Below are 16906 nucleotides of genomic sequence, written 5' to 3'. Positions count from 1 at the left end.
ACACATTCCCCAGTATCATCTCCATACACAGATATAGAGCCGGGTGTTTCATATCATCAAGGAGTCTCGAGTTTAAAGTGTTGTTTGGCAGTAAAACTACAAAAATATGCACAATTCTGCACCAAATTAAGATTAAAATGCAGAAATATGAATTACAAAGTGCACAAACAGCAGCTCGAGACACGGCGTCATGACGTTTCACCGTTACGTTCTGCGTCATAGGCGTGCGTCAGTCCAGACTGTAAACACAGTCGCTCTCCAGCTGCAGCTTCCTCTCACTTCTACTTTGTCTCGTTAGCTAACAGGAAGTGCTAACGCCGCATATTTCACTCGTAAACACTTCCCGGACGTCGCTGCACAGTTTATTACAGTTTTTAATTTCAGAAGCTATCGGGTGATCTTATTAATTCTTTTTTTGGGGACTTCACGAGACAGCGTCGAATTGCTGTCATAAAGCTAATCTTAGCTCGGAAGCTAGTGGCAGCGAGTCGCTTCATCTCCAGGGGATGAGTCTCCGCAGTGTTCTGGGTTCTTCGTGTTTTTGAAAGCTGCTGCTGCCGACATGGTTCTGACCCTGGTGCGTCTCTGTGCCCGGGAGGTGGTGAGCGACCACAGCTCGTCGCCCGGCTGGTTGCGGTGGGTGCCGAGCGAGCTGTTCGCGCCGCTGCTGGAGGCCGCCTTCTGCAGCTGCAGACCGCTGGCCGTGGGGGAGCTGGTGCAGCGGTGGCCCGAGAGGAGCCTGCGGGTCGGCGGGCGCAGGAGACCGGGGCAGGCCGGTCCCAACAGACTCTGCATCCAGGCGCTGCTGCTCGCGGTGGTCAGAGGCCTCTCGGACCGAAGGTGGGTTCCACTGTCCACAGGGTCTGGATCTGGATCTACCCTTTTGGAGAAATCTGTAACTAGCCGCTTATTTTCATCGCACAGTTCACAACAATGGAAACAAGGAGATAAACGTTAAATGCATTGTATACGACGATTAGAAATAAGTTTGATTTCAATGCAACTTTAGTTTAACCTTAAAAGACAAGTACCCAATGATTTTGATGGTTCACTGAATAGAGATGGAGAAAAATGGGATCTGCTTTCCCTGACCCTGAACACCTGTTTTCTCTGTGTAACTTGGGGGAGTGGGTACAATATCTGCCAGAATATGGCACAGACAGTTTTAAGGGTATCTTCATATAGAGAGTATATGAGTAAAAGTCATATAGATGTAATGTTTTATTGAAGAGTTTTCAGGAGCAAAACAAATGTCTTTAAACTTGTAGGAAGCAATGATTTGAGAATTATCATGTTTTTTATTGCTTTTTAAATGCATACACTGATAAAGCTTCTCTAAGACTTGAGTAATCATCAATATTGTCTCTGGATCAATCACTAATACATCAGTCTTCTTCCTGCTTCCTAGATGTGCTATGCAGATACTGGACCTCTGTGGGCTCCAAGGAGATGAAGGAGGGATGGGAGACCCGATGGGGGGCTGGTCCCTGACTGTGGCTCTCTGCACCATGGTCGTTCAGGCCAGAGCTGGAGCGCGGAAGCAAAAGAGGAGAGAAGGAGAACGGGAGAGAAAAAGGTTCTCCGCCCTGGAGAGAGACGAGGATATAAAAAGAGAGAGGGGACAGTATAAGAAGGAGCAAGAACCCGATGGAGATGACGAAAGTAGTGACACAGAGAGGATGACATTGTCGGGAAGTGCAGGTGATGAGGAAATTAAAGGAGTCAGGAGGAGGATGGAGCGAGAGAGGCAAAGAGACGGCCCATTGGCAGGGTTAGGAGACAGCAGAAGGGAAAATGAGGAAAAAGAACTAGGAAGTAACGTGTTGGTGCATGTGAGAGCTGATCTCTTTGTCAATGCACGGTCGTGGGAGCGTGTGCGCGGGGCCCTCAACTCATCAGGACCCCTGAAGCTCCAGTGCCGTTACCTTCGTGTGGAGGAAATCACCGTGTCAAGTATCAGGACTCTGCTCGACCTTCTGCCTCACCAGGGCCTCCTGGGCGTGGACGTTCGCTACAGCAGCCTCGGCGTGGCTGGTCTGGCTGAGCTGCTGCCTCTGCTCTCCACCTTCCCCGCGCTGCACTCCCTTCGGCTGCACTACTGTAACCTGGACTTTCGTCGGGACCACCCAGGCCAAGATGAGGCCCTCAGGGACTTATCACAGGGTTTGGCACAACTGCAAGAGCTGCGGCGCCTCAGCCTCACAGCACTGCGCCTGCCAGGACAACTTCGTGTGCTGCTCAGGTCTGGAATAGAATTCTATTTAACATGAATACTGCTCTATTACCTTTGTATCTAGCCAACCTAAGGTCACATTGTCAAAGTTATACAGACATATCAGATTATAGTGTCCGATAAGATTTTCGACAGATTCTTAGGCAAATGTTATTATACAGTATATTTTTTTCAACCTTAGATACAGGAAGTTAAAATGTAACATAATTAACTCAAAATGGAGCTGAAGCTATAACACCATGAGTATGTTTACAACTTTTAATCGTCCTACGTGACAGTAAACTGAACATTCGGTCTGTTCGTCAAAACAACACAAGCTATTTCTGACATTTTACACTCTAAACAGTTAATCAGTGAATCAAGAAAATAACCAATGATAACAACAAAAACTAAACATATTTCATATTCTAGTCCTTGAAATAAAAAATACCTTTTCTATCACTGTGTGTGTTACAATGCATATGTTTTCCTATAAGTTATTTTTCTAGACCTTTTAAACCCCCAAAAACAAAATTGGTTTTGTTTTTCACTTTTCCCATAATCTCTCCCCCTGTACTTCTATACTAAATATGTTTCTTTTGTTACAGCTCGCTGCCTCAGCCTCTGACGATCCTGGAGCTTCCCTATTTGAGCCTGACCCCATCGGACCTGGCCTATCTGTCCTGCAGCCACCATGCTGCCACACTGCAGCAGCTGGATCTGAGTGAGAACCGTCTGGATGAGACCACCCTGCCCTCTATCCGCCGCCTCCTCTCTCAGACCTCCGGCAGCCTGCAGCACCTCTCTTTAAGCGGCTGTGGCCTGACTGACGGCCTGCTGGGGCTCCTACTGCCCTCACTGGGAGGCTGCAGGGCCCTCAAGAGCTTAGCTTTGGCCCTGAACCCGCTCTCCGTATCTGGTCTCACGGACCTGGTGAGGATGGCTGTTCGAATGCCGTCCCTCCGTCAGCTTCTGTACCCTAACCCCCTGGAGGACTACCAGCCGGGCCTCCCCGACCTGCCCTCCAGTGCTCAGCTCTTAGACTGGCCACTGGATGAAACGACAGACATCAGTATGACCAGCAGCCATCTCAACAGGGTGGTCAAAGACAGTGGACGCACTGACCTCTCTCTGACTTGTGACCTGCTCAATTATGATAAAGACTTGGTTGACTAGAGCAGAAGTTAGGAGACGCTCTCTCACCAACATACATGAGCAAATTACTTTTCCAAGGCCCAATAATCTCCAAATCAACAGGTTTGTTCTTGTTGGCGTCGTGATCATCACATGGTTCAATAGATGACAACAATATTTAAAATGTAAATATTGGCCTGGTGGCCGAGTTGAAGTTTGTTTCCTCTTGGATTGAGGACCGGACAGATTTGAAGATGGAGATGTAAACAGAACGTTTCACATGAGTCAATTCAGTTGTGTAAAAAAACTAATAATTAATTTATCATCTGGTTACCATGATCATTTTGGATGATAAGTTTAACTTGCCTGCCTGGTCGAAGGTTATTTGCCCTTGTGCCTTTTACATCAGTGGCCAACATTATTGTGTGTATAAATCATTTTCTTTAAATGGTAAATTAATGTAACTATAAGATACTTGGGATTATTTTACATTTTATTCTTTTTATCTGCTTTGTTCACTAAGTCGTGTACTCTCGTGTACTTTGTGCTGCTCGATATATTCCATGCTACAATTTCTTCAATATCGGTTTTAAAAACGTTCGGTGCTTTTTGTAATAATTTCATTTGTATATTGAGTCAAACAGCGTCACTTCTATCAGGGAGTGAATGTACCAAATTGACCTTGTATAACATGAATGGATTTACATGCTGTAAGTTACTGAATAAATCAGTTAAAGCAAATATTCAAGAGTCATTTAAATATTGAAAAACGAACGACACATTTCCAAATAATATTTGCTTCAAGGTGTGTTAATGGGGGTGTTCCAGACTATGAAGCATCATCTGTAGTACTCCACGAGGGACTGTTTTTGAATGAAGTAGCGGTGAGGGGGGGCCTTCAGCCAGTCCGCGTCTGAGTAGACGTGGAAGGGGCGCAGAGTGACTCGAGAGAACGGCAGAGAGATGAAATGGGGAAAGTGTGTGAGGAAGGGTCGGTTTCGCAGCGGAGGCAGAGTTACTCCTGTGGGACAAGAATCCAGCGGGTGTTAAAAACGCATTATAAACAGTCATACTGTGATATTGAAGCAGATGTCTGTGAAATGTTACCTGGTGGCCCGCGTATCCTGGACATACTGTTAGTCTCTCCAAGACGAAAGATCGGGGAAGATCCGCTACACAAGCAGACACAGAAAATGTTAAGAAATGTGTGGAAAAATAACAAACAGGAAACTACACAGCACGTGACCTACCAGTCATGTAGGGGCAGGAGTACAGTGTTGTTGGGACCAGCAGGTGCAACACATAGAGCCTTTCTGTTCTCCTCTTCTTTTTGGATGGAGCAGAAATAGTTCAGCACATCCACCACGCTGAAGGATAGCGGCTGCTGCTTTGCCGAACCCTCGAAGTTCAGATACCTGTTGTGTTCCTGGCGGCGTGGAAAGAGAGCGGGACAGCAGTTAATCACTTCAAGAAGCGTGCAAGTCAGCAACACGGAGACAAGCTCTCATGGGTTCCTATTTAGAGGGGTGGAGGTCACAGTAAAGGACAGGAAACAAGTGGAGAGCTGCTTCACCGAGGGAGAGCCTCTCAGTTTTCAAACACCTGTTCTTTCCTTTCTTTCATGCTCAAACATACTCTAATGGATGATGATAATGATCAGGGGAACTGTATAAAACGTGTCTTTATTACTTTGAATTTTGAGGTCCATAACTGCAGCCACCAGTCTGCCCTGTCATGGAGGCTTTTCCAGATGTTAGACTGGTCCCGCTGCTCCAAGTCCCAGCTCTCCAACTCAGGCCACAGCCACTGCTCAGCCTCGTCTACACCCAATGCCGTCAGCACGCGCACCACTGTCTCCCTATTGACACAACAAGAGCATAGAGCAGAATGTCAGGCTCAACCCTAAATGACCTAACCCTCTGAAAAAAGGTGTGTACACTGCTTTATTTTATTTCAATATCCCTGGACTCACCCTAGAACCAGTTTTTTAAAGGCCAGAAGAGTGAGAAGCTTTTTCACAAGGTCACAACTGGCAGGTTTCAGATTCACCAACAGATTCAACATTTCCTCCAGCACGGTCCGTTCCAAAGGGGACTGAAATTGATAAAAGATTTTTGTCACAACCTCCTTAAAGCAGTGATGGTGGAGATCCTGGACATGCGGTACCATATGTGGTCTTGCAAATGCAGGCAGTAAGTCCACGAGGCCTTGGTAGAGCTTGTCGGTGTTCTGCAGGAGGCCCTGGCTGTGGAGGCTCTGCAGTGCTACAACAATCTTCAGTTTGGATGGCGTGCTGCAGGTGGTCAGGGAGCCCAGCAGATGCAAGGAGAAGTCCTCTGGAGACAGGGTGCTTGGGATACTCTGCACACAGACATACACTCAATCAATCAAGACAGGAACCTGGAGCAAATCAACATTGTGCATCACAGATATCACTGTAGTACTCATACCATCTTATCAGGGAATACGTCTCTGAACCAGCTAGAATTTGCAAACTGTTTGAGGAACCCCGGCACCTCAGGAGTGGGTTCTCGAGGTGGGGGCGGTGTTGGGGTCCTTGGACGAGGGGTAAGGAGACGAGGGGTTAGGGGATGAGGGGTTAGGAGACGTGGGGTCCTTGGAAGAGGAGGAGGTGGAGGAGGAGTTTGGGGTTTGGGTTGCTCTGGAGGAGAAATTATATCTGGAGGCTGCAGGGACAAGTTACACAGAAATGAGCGTGATACTTCTTGAGTCATGCGTTCTTCTGGCGCCTGTGCAATGGTTTTACCTTTTCTTTCTTGGGTACGACTCTCTCAGGCAGTGGCTTGAATTTCACCAGGGTCCTTGATTTAAATCTTGAGGCTTCAGTGTTTTTCTGCTGTACGTGCATAGGGAGACCAAAACTTTGCTATTGATGGATGGATAACACAAGACTGTACATATACAAGGGGAACAAATCAATCTGTAGATTCTGTCAAATTCTAACTAATTCACATCAAATAAACTACAGTGAGCAGCAGTGCATGACAGTATACCTTGTTCTCATCCACGGTCACAGGAATGATCGATCTAGATTCATGGTGGACGTCTTCTTGTCGGGCAGGAGGGTCACAGGACGTGTTGTTATTTGGTTCAGGATGAAATGAAAATGTATCTGGATCAAAGGTGTCCTCAAAATCAAACTGAAAACAGAGAGTAACATTAATGATATACAGGAGTTCTCTGTGTAAAGTAAAAATGAACAAAACATTCATATTACACATTTTTTGCAGATCACCTTAAAGAAATATGCTGAGGTTTTGAAAAACTATTTTGTTGCTTATGTTGTAGATTTATGATGTGAAATGAGTGTCCTGTTACATCTTTAAGTTTCTGTTATATCTTATTGACGTCAGCATATTTCAAAAAGTACTGAAAAAGCAGGTAAAATAAGTGAGTTCAGGAGATGAATAAACCTCAGAGATGGGAGGAAAGCCGTATATTATATTCATGTAGCGATCAAAAGCTTCCTTCCTGGTTTGCTTGGTACTGGGAGGCTTCCCCTTGCTGCACTTCACTCTGCCTTGCAGGAGAGCAGTTAGGTCCATGTTGGAGGTCAATAAGTTCTCGTGCTCCTGGAACAAGAATAAATTGTTGAGACACTTCTTCAGTGCGCCATCGACATCGTCTCTACTCCAGCACACAAACACACACACACACACACACACACACACACACACACACACACACACACACACACACACACATATAAACACTCACCTTCTGTCTCCACATGCCTTCAGTCAATAATTGATTGCTGGCCACTGCTGTTGATTCCTCCTCCACGTTGTCCCCTGTGTGAGTCGTCCTGTTCACACAAGTATTGTCCATAACTCATTAGGTCATTGTGTCTGTTTTTTTAATTATACAATATAAATAATTCTTACTTTCTTCTGATGATGTTTTCTTTATCCTCAGTGGTAGGAGAGAGAGACACGTGGTCACACTTTGGTGTCATGTCCGCTCTTTCTGTGAGGCCTGTGAAGCGGCAGCGTACAGAGGAGGTCTGCTTGTGGCTGTCGGCTTTAAACAGGCAGGCTGTGCTGTGTGGATGGAGGCTAATGGATGCTGCAGAAGCCTCTGAATGCATCATGAAGTGTGGGATGTCACAGGAGAAATGTTGTCTCAGTAAACATGTGTTGTTTACTCTTAGCGTCTTACCTAAAGAGACAAAAAATCAACACGGTGTAAGAAGCATCTAAAAGTCTACACAGCAAATCAGCCACCTGTCACTTAGAGAGAGAGCCTATACCTCACCAGTAGCTGGATTCACATTCTGCTTGAAAAACTTCACTTTCCCATTTGATATCTCACTCTCTGGAGACAGAAGCCTCAGGGTGGAGCAGGGGAAGAGTTGTTGTTGTTGTCGCTCCTCTGTCCTGGAGCGACAATCTACACCAGACTTTCGGACATGTAATATCTCCTTTTGCTGCTGACAGTTTGCGCAGGAGACTATAAAACAATTATTCAAAGAAAAATTATTCCATTTTATCCATTCTATGAGCTACTTTAACATCTGATATGTAGCTCATGTCATGCACGTGTCTTTAATATTTGATTCTAACACAATGTCTGAAAACACCTTGACTTCAGAAAATAATGACTAATTGACTAATTATAGGAAAATAAACATGTGCAAAACAATGGTTAGTTTCACATTGATTTAACTCTGCATTATAAAACAACCACACATCAGACAAACATCACTCACTTCTCTTAAATACATATTTAGCCTGATTCTTACATGTTCACGTTAATGTTGGTTCCTAAGAGATGGAGATTTACAACGTTATTAGCTTAGTTAGCTTAATGGTGTTTACCTTCCATGAACTGGTAGTTTATCCCGGTCGCAGCTGTGGTAGGTTGATCTGTATAGTTCGATGCAATCGTTGATCTGTAATCGATGAATTAAACAACTCGGTTAAAAGTTACGGTTCCTCTCTCAGCTCCACGAGTTTGTTTCTAGGCAGCGAGTCGCCAGGTTACACCCACGGCTGCAGGTCGCAACTTGGATTCCGGAGAAAAAGTAGTTCCTCTTATAAATACATAATAATAACAAATAAACAACACATATTCATCATGTCACTGCAACCAAATTCAGTTAAAAAAACAGTTTCCAGGATTAAAACCAGTACGTTTTTTACTTTTAGGAATGTTTTGTTATTATTTTATGCCATTTATAATTTCTCTATGACAGTAAACCCTCAAAACAGCTGATGAGATTAACTGGAATAATAAACTGTTAAAAAAAACAGAACTCTTATTCTTAAAAGTAAAAAAAAAATCGGTTTTAAGATTATATTTGTGTCAGATTTCTAAGGCAGGAAGTGGATTATGGATTTGAGTATTTCTAGAATCCTGGCTCTAGCCCGAGTTAAACATTTAAAACTTGTATTAGGTGGGTGATAAGAATTAGGCGGCACAAACATTAATCTAAACATTAAACAACACAAAGACATATATACTCAGTTTATTGTACAAAAATTATTCCACCTTACAAATTTAAGTTATAAAATATAAATATGTACATCAAGAAACATCTACATTATATATATCTACTGCTATGGTTTTTATGGACAAATTTGAAGCCCTGTGACATCGGTTTCTAGGAAAATATAAACACACATCAAATTGAATTGTGACATGTGCTATGATGAAAAGTGACAGTGACAAAAATAGACTCATAACTTGATCGTCATGCTCTTCGAGATTTTGAAAAAGTAGTAATCATCTAAACACAGCCACTTCAGCTGCTTCAGAAGGCTTCAGTCATCATGGTCTCCAGCTTCTCCTCCTCAGCAGGGACGGTCACAGTCAAATCTCTTGTGAAATACTGCATTTCGATTTTCCCTGATTCGTGCACCAGGGCTATTCCTGAATATGTGTTTTGTTTTCCTGAGTCTCCGAACACGGCCATGGCTGTCACCCTGAAAACCAGAAAACACACATCTGATATCAACAAGCCATATGACAAAAATAAAACTCATCACTTGGGCGCGTGTGTGTGTTTGTGTGGTGCTACCTGTCGGCAGAAATCCTCTCTGTGAGCACCGGCTCTGTGTCGCTTTTCAGCAGGTCCCAAACATGGAGGTGAGAAGCTGCATCGAGCACACAGAAGACCGCCGGCCTGGTGTGGGCCCACTGCAGCGCCACCACCGGTTCACCCGCGGTACTGCTCCTCCACTCGGCCACAGGCTGCTCGTTGCTGACCGTGTGCAGCCGGATGCTGCCGTCCCCACAACCCACCTTGGAAAAGGTAAAGGCAAATAGAATACATCAATTTTTAGGACTTGAGTTTGAATTAAAGCTTTAAATGTGTTTCCCCCTGTTTCCAGTGCTTATATTATTGCTACCTTATCTGTTATAAAGCATACTAGATTTAAATTCCTCTTTCCCAACACATAAAACTTTCTTTAATTTAGAAAAAACTGCAACTCTCACCAAGAACATGTTTTGCCTGAAGGGAGAAAAGTGGATTGAGTTGACGTCAACCGGTCGGACTCCAGGCTCCTGAAACCTGTAGAACTTTGGAGAAGCCTTCAAACTGTGACTGGTTCTGTGATTGACCAGACCCTTGGACAGAAAGGACATTGTCACATTACTAAACATGATCCACTGAATATTTTGAGAGGATTTATTTAAAACTACTTCTGCTCACCATATTGGTGCCAATGAAAAAATGATTGGAGTCAGAGGGGAGAAACTTTAGATGAAGAGTCTGTAACGGGCCTGTTTTCACAGCGTCTCTCGGTGACACCCTGAAAACCAGACAGAGCGAGAGAAGGAGTAAATAAATGACAAAAAACAGAGGTCAAGGGTCAAAAAGTTCCTGGCCAAAAACAAACTGGGAAACACTGGAATATGACACCTCATGCATCACATTCGCACTGCACCTATATGAGCACTCATACAGCATGTTCCTATCGAATGTGGAGGTGCCAAAAACAACAGGCCGCCGGACGTGACAAACAAGATCCCATGACCACGGCAGAGCAGCTGTGTGGCACAGCGCAGAGACATTGAGGAGTATTTTCAGCCCGGTGCCTGGCAGTGACGGATGCATCGCCGGCTATTTATCAATCTCACCTCTCAGCAGTGAGCAGGGAGGAGCTGTGAAGCAACTTCACTTTGCCCCCAGGCCTGAGCCCTGCAGGAGACAAAGAGCAAAGTTGAAGTTGGCGCCACATGTGTGTGTGTGTGTGTGTGTGTGTGTGTGTGTGTGTGTGTGTGTGTGGGAGAGAAAGTTGAGTATGTCGATGGAAAAAATAAAATACTACATGTGTTACCTAGATCTGTTGGAGAGCCAGCCTCGTTGGCTTTTGGGAGCTCCACCACCACCTGCAGGACAGAGATAGAAAATAATGCCAGTCCACCATGGCACATCTTTTCTGTTAAATTAGATGTATCTGTATAAGAGTGTATATCACTGTGATAATGAGGATATAAGGAAGTGTCTTATTTCTGTGGCTTTAAGGAGATTCTTGATGAGTGATGGAATGAAGTCTGTTATGAGAATTGGTGTGGGGCAAAACTACAATAATTCACCTTCTTGTGTTTTTGCACCAGTTCCATCTCAGGCTGCATGTATGTTGTATGTGTCTCACCCTCTAACTCTTCTGTCAGTTTGTTAATCTCCTGTGGAGGGAAACAAATTTGTGGAATCCACTTTGTTGCTCAACGTACCCAGAAATTCAAAACTCCGCTTTCATCCAGAGACGCCAACTGGAAAGACAGTCCTGAAGACTCTGGATTACAAGAAACAGAATAACACTCAATGAAATGTAAAGCCAACTGTGAATGGCAAACACATATGGCATGTAAAGAAAATGACACTCAAGAGCTTAAATGAATGTGTTAACATTCCATACCTTCCTCAGATGCCAGCAGGGGGACCTCCGGCCTCAGGCCCCCTGCTGCGGTGGAGGGAACAACTTCTACAGAAGACACAGACGATAAATGGGCCGAGGCGGCCATCACTGCGCCTGCGTTGACAAGGCAAGAGAGGATATCAGCGCACAGTGAATCATCACAAATGTTACATAAGAAAACTCTGAACCTTTAGTGAGAGAAAGGGCTTATGAAAGGGCTGAGGTTTGCTTCATATTGCTTGCTGACATTTAGTCTGCTGGAACTGCAGTGACAACAACAAAGATGACTAAGACAAAGATTAGGGCTGAGAAAAGGCTTTTAAAAGTTGGTAGTTGCAGAAATTGGCCTCACCAATGTTGTGGTATAATTTCATCTCCATCTTTATAAAATGGCTATATTTGTAATATAGAGGAACATAGACAAACTCAACATTTTCTATTATTTTATCAATCATCAGGGTCCGTATTCTTGCGCTGAGAATAAACAACTACCACAGGAGACATACTAGTGGAGAAGGTAGGCTGTCTGAAGGTCCACTCCTCCTCCCCTATCTTCAGGCAGTAGTGGTTACTGGTCTGCTCCCTCAGGTCCCACAGCACCACAGAGCCAACTGATGTGCCTGCAAACACCAATGTGGCCTTTCCGGGGCTGAAACAGCAACACTGCACCTGGGACAGTGAAGTTAAAACAGGGATACATTGGTCACAGTGCATCTGTTATATTTTGAAGGTCAAGCAGCACATCAGGACATTTTCTTCTACCACAACAAAATGTAGGTCCCGTCAAAACAATATACAGTAGGTCATTAATTTGATTGTAACTTTAAGTATCAGCATTTACTACAGCAGATGTGGCTATAACTGAAAAGAGAAGCAGAAAATGTCACCTCCGATTCGTAGACAAGGATCTTCTGAGGCCTGGACGGTTCCCAGATGTTCCAGATGCAGATGAGAGTGCAGCTGTCGAGGCGCACAGCACTGGGTTTGGTTGTAGGTGCATGGACGGACATCATGGTGTGCCTCTGGACTTGAGAGAAGTGCACCAGGCTGATGTGGCGACCTGCAATCGACAACAGTAAGGACAACCTGGTTCACGTGCATGTGCAGGTTTATACCGTCTGTTCTAAACAAATGTTATCATCCAAATAAAACCATGAGGTATGATTAATATGTCTAACTAATGATATAGAGGCATGGATAAAGTGCTTTGTGATGTATGTGGTTGTGGTTTGTACCGTAAAGAAAAGGCAACTTTGTGTTGAGCTGTAAACTTCCATCGCTGAACGACAGTGTGTCTTTTTGAGTCCTCAACTTGCTCAGGGATTTTCTCTCAGCTTGATTCTCTTCCAACAGGACGACCAGGACCTTGATTCAGTCACAACACGAAACAGGAGTTAATAAAGTGCAGCAGAAACAGAAAGTCTTCATGTAGGTAGTAGGGAACAAAGTAGTGTGTGTGTAAGAGGATCACCTGCGAGGCCGAGCGCAGAAACGCTGACAGACGCTGGGAATCAAAGTTCATTTCGTACATGTTTCTCCCTTGAGCTTCCTGGGAGAAGTTTGAATCTGTGAAGGCATAATAAACACCGTTGTTGAACTTGATTTGTAAATAGTGAGTCGAGAATCATCTTTGCGTTTCCTCACCTCCACAGGCTCCGCTGTGCTCTGGAGGATGCTGTGTCCACCTCTCACTCACTTCTATCTCCTCTGTCTGAACGTCTCGATCTGCGTTATCCTCGTTACACTGAACATAAGCCTGCGAAGGAAGAAGACACCTTGTATTAGTCAGATATTGACTTTTTTTCTTTTGCTCTATAATTTTGAGACGTGTGTCTGTGTGAAGAAAGAGAAGCAACTGAACAAATACTGACCTGTTTGGTATTTGCGGTTCCAAAGGTTCTAATGTACATGTCATATTCATTTACAGGTGGGAGATCCAAAAGGGAAACTGTCATCGAGAAATCCAGATCAATTAATTTGAGCAGCTCTGTGCTGCGTTTCCTGTAAACAGATAAAAAACAAAACACTTAAATCGAAGGTAAAAGAACAAGTCCACCGATCCTAAAAAAATGTGCACTATAGTAATATTCCTCCAGAGGTATACTGCCACATTACAATGATCCATTTCCCATTTAATACGAACACAAGCTCTGAAGCAAACTTACTTCTGTTTTGTGGAAACCTTCTTGCTGACTTCTCGCTGTTTTGCTGCCACAAAGTCGATAAACTTCCCTCGTTGAGAAGCTCGACTGTGGTTCTTTTCAAGTCCTATTAAGAGAGCAGTGAGAGAACATCATATCTCACAAAATAAGTCATTTTGCACAAAGTTCCCCAGGATTAAGTGTCTTCTGATCAGACACAAGGAAAAACTATGAATGGACATTGACAGGTGACAACACCAAGTGCAAGTGTTAAACGATGTCTCTCAGGAAGATTAAACATTCAGTAGAACCGTACCTCTGGACAATTTAGGTGTGTCTTCCTCCTCTCTAGTCGCACTCTGTGTGGAATGATCTGTTCCAACTCTCTCGTTCTCTTCATTCATTGCTCTCTGAATCGCTTCAATCTCTTTTCTCTTTTGTGCTGTAACTTCCTCTCTTTCTTCCCCCACTGGTGGAGGCTCCTCTGACTCCTTCTCGTCCTCGCCTTCATTTTCACTCGGATCCATCTCCTCAAAATCCTCCTCATAATCCTTGAAAAAACATGTTTGATGACAAATTTGAAAAACCAACCAAGATGCTATTAGATAAAAATACTTACACTTGGGAAAGCTCTCAATACTCACCACTTTCTTAGAATGTAAATCGATAACAGCATGCAAAAGTAACACAAAAATAAGTAAATAAATGTTACACAACAATTAAACTCAAAGAGAAGGACCCAGAACAAAACAGTATAATTTTAAAGTTTGCAACATATTTCATAAACATATAAATATTTGTATTACCTCAAAATCATCTTCATATTGCTGGTCAACCAAATCTTCATCATCAACAACCTGTGGATGTGATATAAAAACATGAAGTAGATATTTTAGATACTGCAGTCAAGCGTGCAGATACACCTCAGGATGATGTTTCACTCTCATGAAGTTTGAGGTAAAGAAAAAGCAAACTGCAGTAATGAGTCCAGACACTAGGTGGCTCTCAGACCAAATACTCAAAGGATGTTTTTATATTTGAGCTCCTAAATTGGTACAAGATGCTGCAGTTTGAGCTAAAGCAAGGTTTGTTCTTGTGCGAGCAAAGCAAAGCATAGCTGGGTGATTGAATTAAATTGCACAGGGCATTCAATTATGGTGAGTATAAATAAATAAATTAGTCTCCATAGATGCAAAAGGGGATTTGTTTTGTTCTTGAAGGTTGTGAGCAGGGCAACAAAGCTGAGAGTCTTACAGGCTCGTCTGTGTCTCCTACATCTTTCACATCACTAGGTGTCCAGAGCTCAGTCTCGACTTCCTGATTGGACAAGTGGGAGAAGAAAGCCATAGAAGCCATCATGGAATCCACAGATTGATGTTATGAAGGCTATAAAGGAAGTTTATGGATCTACTTACCTCTGTTCTCACTGTATTAGCCTCTGGCCTATGACTCTTGTCAGAGACTGATTTCTTGTCTCTTTCGTTTCTCTCTGGGTCAGCTTCTTCTGCTCTGTGCCTTCCTTCTCTGTGCTTTCTCTCTGGATCTTTATCCTCTCGGTGTCTCCTCTCTCTCTGTTTGTCCCCGTCTCCTTGCTCTCTGTCCCCACGACGATGTCTCTCCTCCTCACCCGACCTCTTTGTGTCTCTAGATTCACTGTCGTGCTTACGCTTTGGATCCTAGAGAGCAGCATTGATGAGTAGTGATTTGTTTTCCTTTTGATAAAATGCAAAAAACACTGATGGACAATCATTATGAATATAGATGCTTACATCACGTCCTTCTTTGTGTCTTCTTTCTCTCTCCTCTTTATGCCGTCTGGGTTCTTCTTTGTACTCTTAAATCAGAAAAACAGACATAATGACCTCCTATCGACATCCTAAATGTTTTCAAGTATGGTTTGATCCATTAACACTGTTTTACCTTTGCCTCGTTCCTCTTTCTGCTCTGAAGGCTTCCTGTCTCCATGTCTTTCTCGTCTTTCTTTTTCAGTCCTTTTTTCCTCACTTTCATCTTTGAGTCGCCCTTTCTTTTCCCTATCCTTCTTTTCTATCTGATCTCTTCCTGCGTCTCCACTTTCTTCTTGTCTCCTCCTCTCTCTTTCAGTCCTGTGCTCTCTGTCTCGTTCCTCCCTCCTCCTTTCCTTTTCCCTCTCTTCCCTCCCTTTGTCCCTGTCCTCCCTGTTCCGTCTCTCTCCATCCCTCACCCTTTCTTTCTCCTTGTTTCTATGCCTTTCCTGGTCTCTCTCCCGATCATGCTTGTCCTCTTTATCCGTCTTCCTGTCCTTATTCCCTCCATAATCATCACTCTGCCTTTTCCCATCCACCAGTCTGTCTCTTTCCTTCATTCTCTCCTTCTCTTTGTCCCTCTCATCTCTTCTGTCCCTTTCCTTATCCCCTCTCCTGTCTCGTGAGCCCTCTTTCCTTTGCTCAAGATGTCTGTCTTTTCTGTCTCCCTCTCCTCTCTCCCTGTGTTTGTCTCTCTCTCGTCTGGACTCCTTCTCTGGGTCTCTGTGGCGTCTCTCTGTGGATTCCCCAGCACGGTGCTTCCTCTCGCTGTCCTCTCGCCTCCTGACTCGGCCATCGCTTTGTCCCTTCTCCTCCTGCAAAACAATAAAGATTTAACTTTTTAATAATTTCTCTGTGTTAGAAACCCAGTCATCCCTCCTGCAGGGCTGTTTAACACTCACACACTCACCCTGACATATCTTCTCAGGTCCTCTGGTCTCCATGTGTCTTCTTTGGTCAGTTTCTAAATAAACACATCATCTTGCATTGACTGGATTTCAATAACAACAACACAAACAGCGAGACAACGTAAGATAACAGTGTCAGTGGGTTCCCACGGCGGACACGACACTTCCTACCGGACAAACACACTTCCTGGTTCTAGCCTAACACACATGGAGCACTCACCTTGTCGCTGTGCATCTTCTCATCCGGGTTTTTTATTGCTGGAGCTTTTAAAACCACCGTGAAATTAGCTCGTATGTTTGTAGCGACGCCGCCATGATGGGGAGACCTCTACCGCGCATGCGCAGCTGCTCGGAAACCAAGGAGACCGCGTCACTTCAGCCTGACAACAGGATCGTTAATTGAAAGCAGAGCAGTCGATGGACTCAACACCCAGTTTCCACGGGGACTTTTTGAGCCATTACATCTTCCACATCTTGGAAAAATGTTTTGTTCTATCGAATTTAACATCATGTTCGCGTGTTTGTTGCTACTAGATGCTTTTAAGGCGAATTTAGGTGTTTAAAATGCAAAAACCCTATTTCGATCGATTTCTCTGTGCTCGTCATTGCTAATATAACATCTGAAATCTAGCTAACCGGAGCTAGCAAGTTGCTAATCAACACGTGTTTCTAAATGTACGCATGTCTATTTCCCTATGTGTGTTTTAACAATGGCAGTGTCTAATCCACGCTGACGGTGCCTGTGTGTTTCTACATCGGCTCGCACCCCCACCACTGGACACCAGGTGGCGGTGTTTCTCTGTTCGTCAGCTGGGCTGCACGCAGGCAGCTCTGGGAGCGC

General features: G+C 44.1%; 3 protein-coding genes across 4 annotated transcripts; 1 reads left to right on the top strand and 2 right to left on the bottom strand.

The window, feature by feature from the left end:
• Positions 1–246: 246 nt before the first annotated feature.
• si:ch73-174h16.4 (leucine-rich repeat-containing protein 14) lies at positions 247–4072 on the top strand. The gene is made up of 3 exons (XM_062379893.1): positions 247–840; positions 1409–2242; positions 2821–4072. Exons 1-3 carry the CDS (start codon positions 563–565, stop codon positions 3386–3388), a joined length of 1680 nt encoding a protein of 559 aa, XP_062235877.1. The 5' UTR covers positions 247–562; the 3' UTR covers positions 3389–4072.
• Positions 4073–4185: 113 nt separating this feature from the next.
• On the bottom strand, positions 4186–6081 carry wdr97 (WD repeat domain 97). The gene is made up of 7 exons (XM_062380004.1): positions 5797–6081; positions 5513–5707; positions 5319–5440; positions 5036–5204; positions 4597–4772; positions 4454–4518; positions 4186–4367 (listed from the first exon to the last, which is right to left on the bottom strand). The coding sequence occupies exons 1-7, from the start codon at positions 6079–6081 to the stop codon at positions 4186–4188; spliced, it is 1194 nt and encodes a 397-aa protein (XP_062235988.1).
• Positions 6082–8827: 2746 nt separating this feature from the next.
• Positions 8828–16395, bottom strand: dync2i1 (dynein 2 intermediate chain 1). 2 transcript variants are annotated; one of them, XM_062379922.1, is made up of 23 exons: positions 16286–16395; positions 16068–16121; positions 15294–15972; positions 15143–15207; positions 14789–15049; positions 14628–14690; positions 14180–14230; positions 13690–13924; positions 13398–13500; positions 13104–13233; positions 12877–12988; positions 12704–12798; positions 12468–12597; positions 12120–12292; positions 11739–11901; positions 11233–11346; positions 11048–11109; positions 10651–10702; positions 10451–10511; positions 10023–10122; positions 9806–9937; positions 9387–9610; positions 8828–9291 (listed from the first exon to the last, which is right to left on the bottom strand). In XM_062379922.1, exons 1-23 carry the CDS (start codon positions 16298–16300, stop codon positions 9120–9122), a joined length of 3246 nt encoding a protein of 1081 aa, XP_062235906.1. In that variant the 5' UTR covers positions 16301–16395; the 3' UTR covers positions 8828–9119. The 2 variants fall into 2 exon arrangements, with proteins under 2 accessions (XP_062235906.1, XP_062235907.1); XM_062379923.1 differs by lacking the exon at positions 16068–16121.
• Between the last annotated feature and the right edge of the window lie 511 nt (positions 16396–16906).

This window comes from Platichthys flesus, chromosome 21 (genome assembly GCF_949316205.1).
Source record: "Platichthys flesus chromosome 21, fPlaFle2.1, whole genome shotgun sequence".
In the NCBI taxonomy this organism is placed as follows: domain Eukaryota; kingdom Metazoa; phylum Chordata; class Actinopteri; order Pleuronectiformes; family Pleuronectidae; genus Platichthys; species Platichthys flesus.
This window is presented reverse-complemented; position numbering and strand designations above follow the sequence as displayed.

Excerpts from the sequence above, each read along its gene's own strand:
- si:ch73-174h16.4 (XM_062379893.1), top strand. The coding sequence starts at position 563 with ATGGTTCTGACCCTGGTGCGTCTCTGTGCCCGGGAGGTGGTGAGCGAC. Across the intron at positions 841-1,408 it reads AGAGGCCTCTCGGACCGAAG|ATGTGCTATGCAGATACTGG; the intron begins GTGGGTTCCACT and ends CCTGCTTCCTAG. Across the intron at positions 2,243-2,820 it reads CAACTTCGTGTGCTGCTCAG|CTCGCTGCCTCAGCCTCTGA; the intron begins GTCTGGAATAGA and ends CTTTTGTTACAG.
- wdr97 (XM_062380004.1), bottom strand. The coding sequence starts at position 6,081 with ATGACTCAAGAAGTATCACGCTCATTTCTGTGTAACTTGTCCCTGCAG. Across the intron at positions 5,708-5,796 it reads ACGTATTCCCTGATAAGATG|AGTATCCCAAGCACCCTGTC; the intron begins GTATGAGTACTA and ends GTCTGTGTGCAG. Across the intron at positions 5,205-5,318 it reads TTTAAAAAACTGGTTCTAGG|GGAGACAGTGGTGCGCGTGC; the intron begins GTGAGTCCAGGG and ends TTGTGTCAATAG.
- dync2i1 (XM_062379922.1), bottom strand. Across the intron at positions 15,050-15,142 it reads GACACAAAGAAGGACGTGAT|GATCCAAAGCGTAAGCACGA; the intron begins GTAAGCATCTAT and ends GCTGCTCTCTAG. Across the intron at positions 9,938-10,022 it reads TTTTCATTGGCACCAATATG|GGTCTGGTCAATCACAGAAC; the intron begins GTGAGCAGAAGT and ends TTTCTGTCCAAG.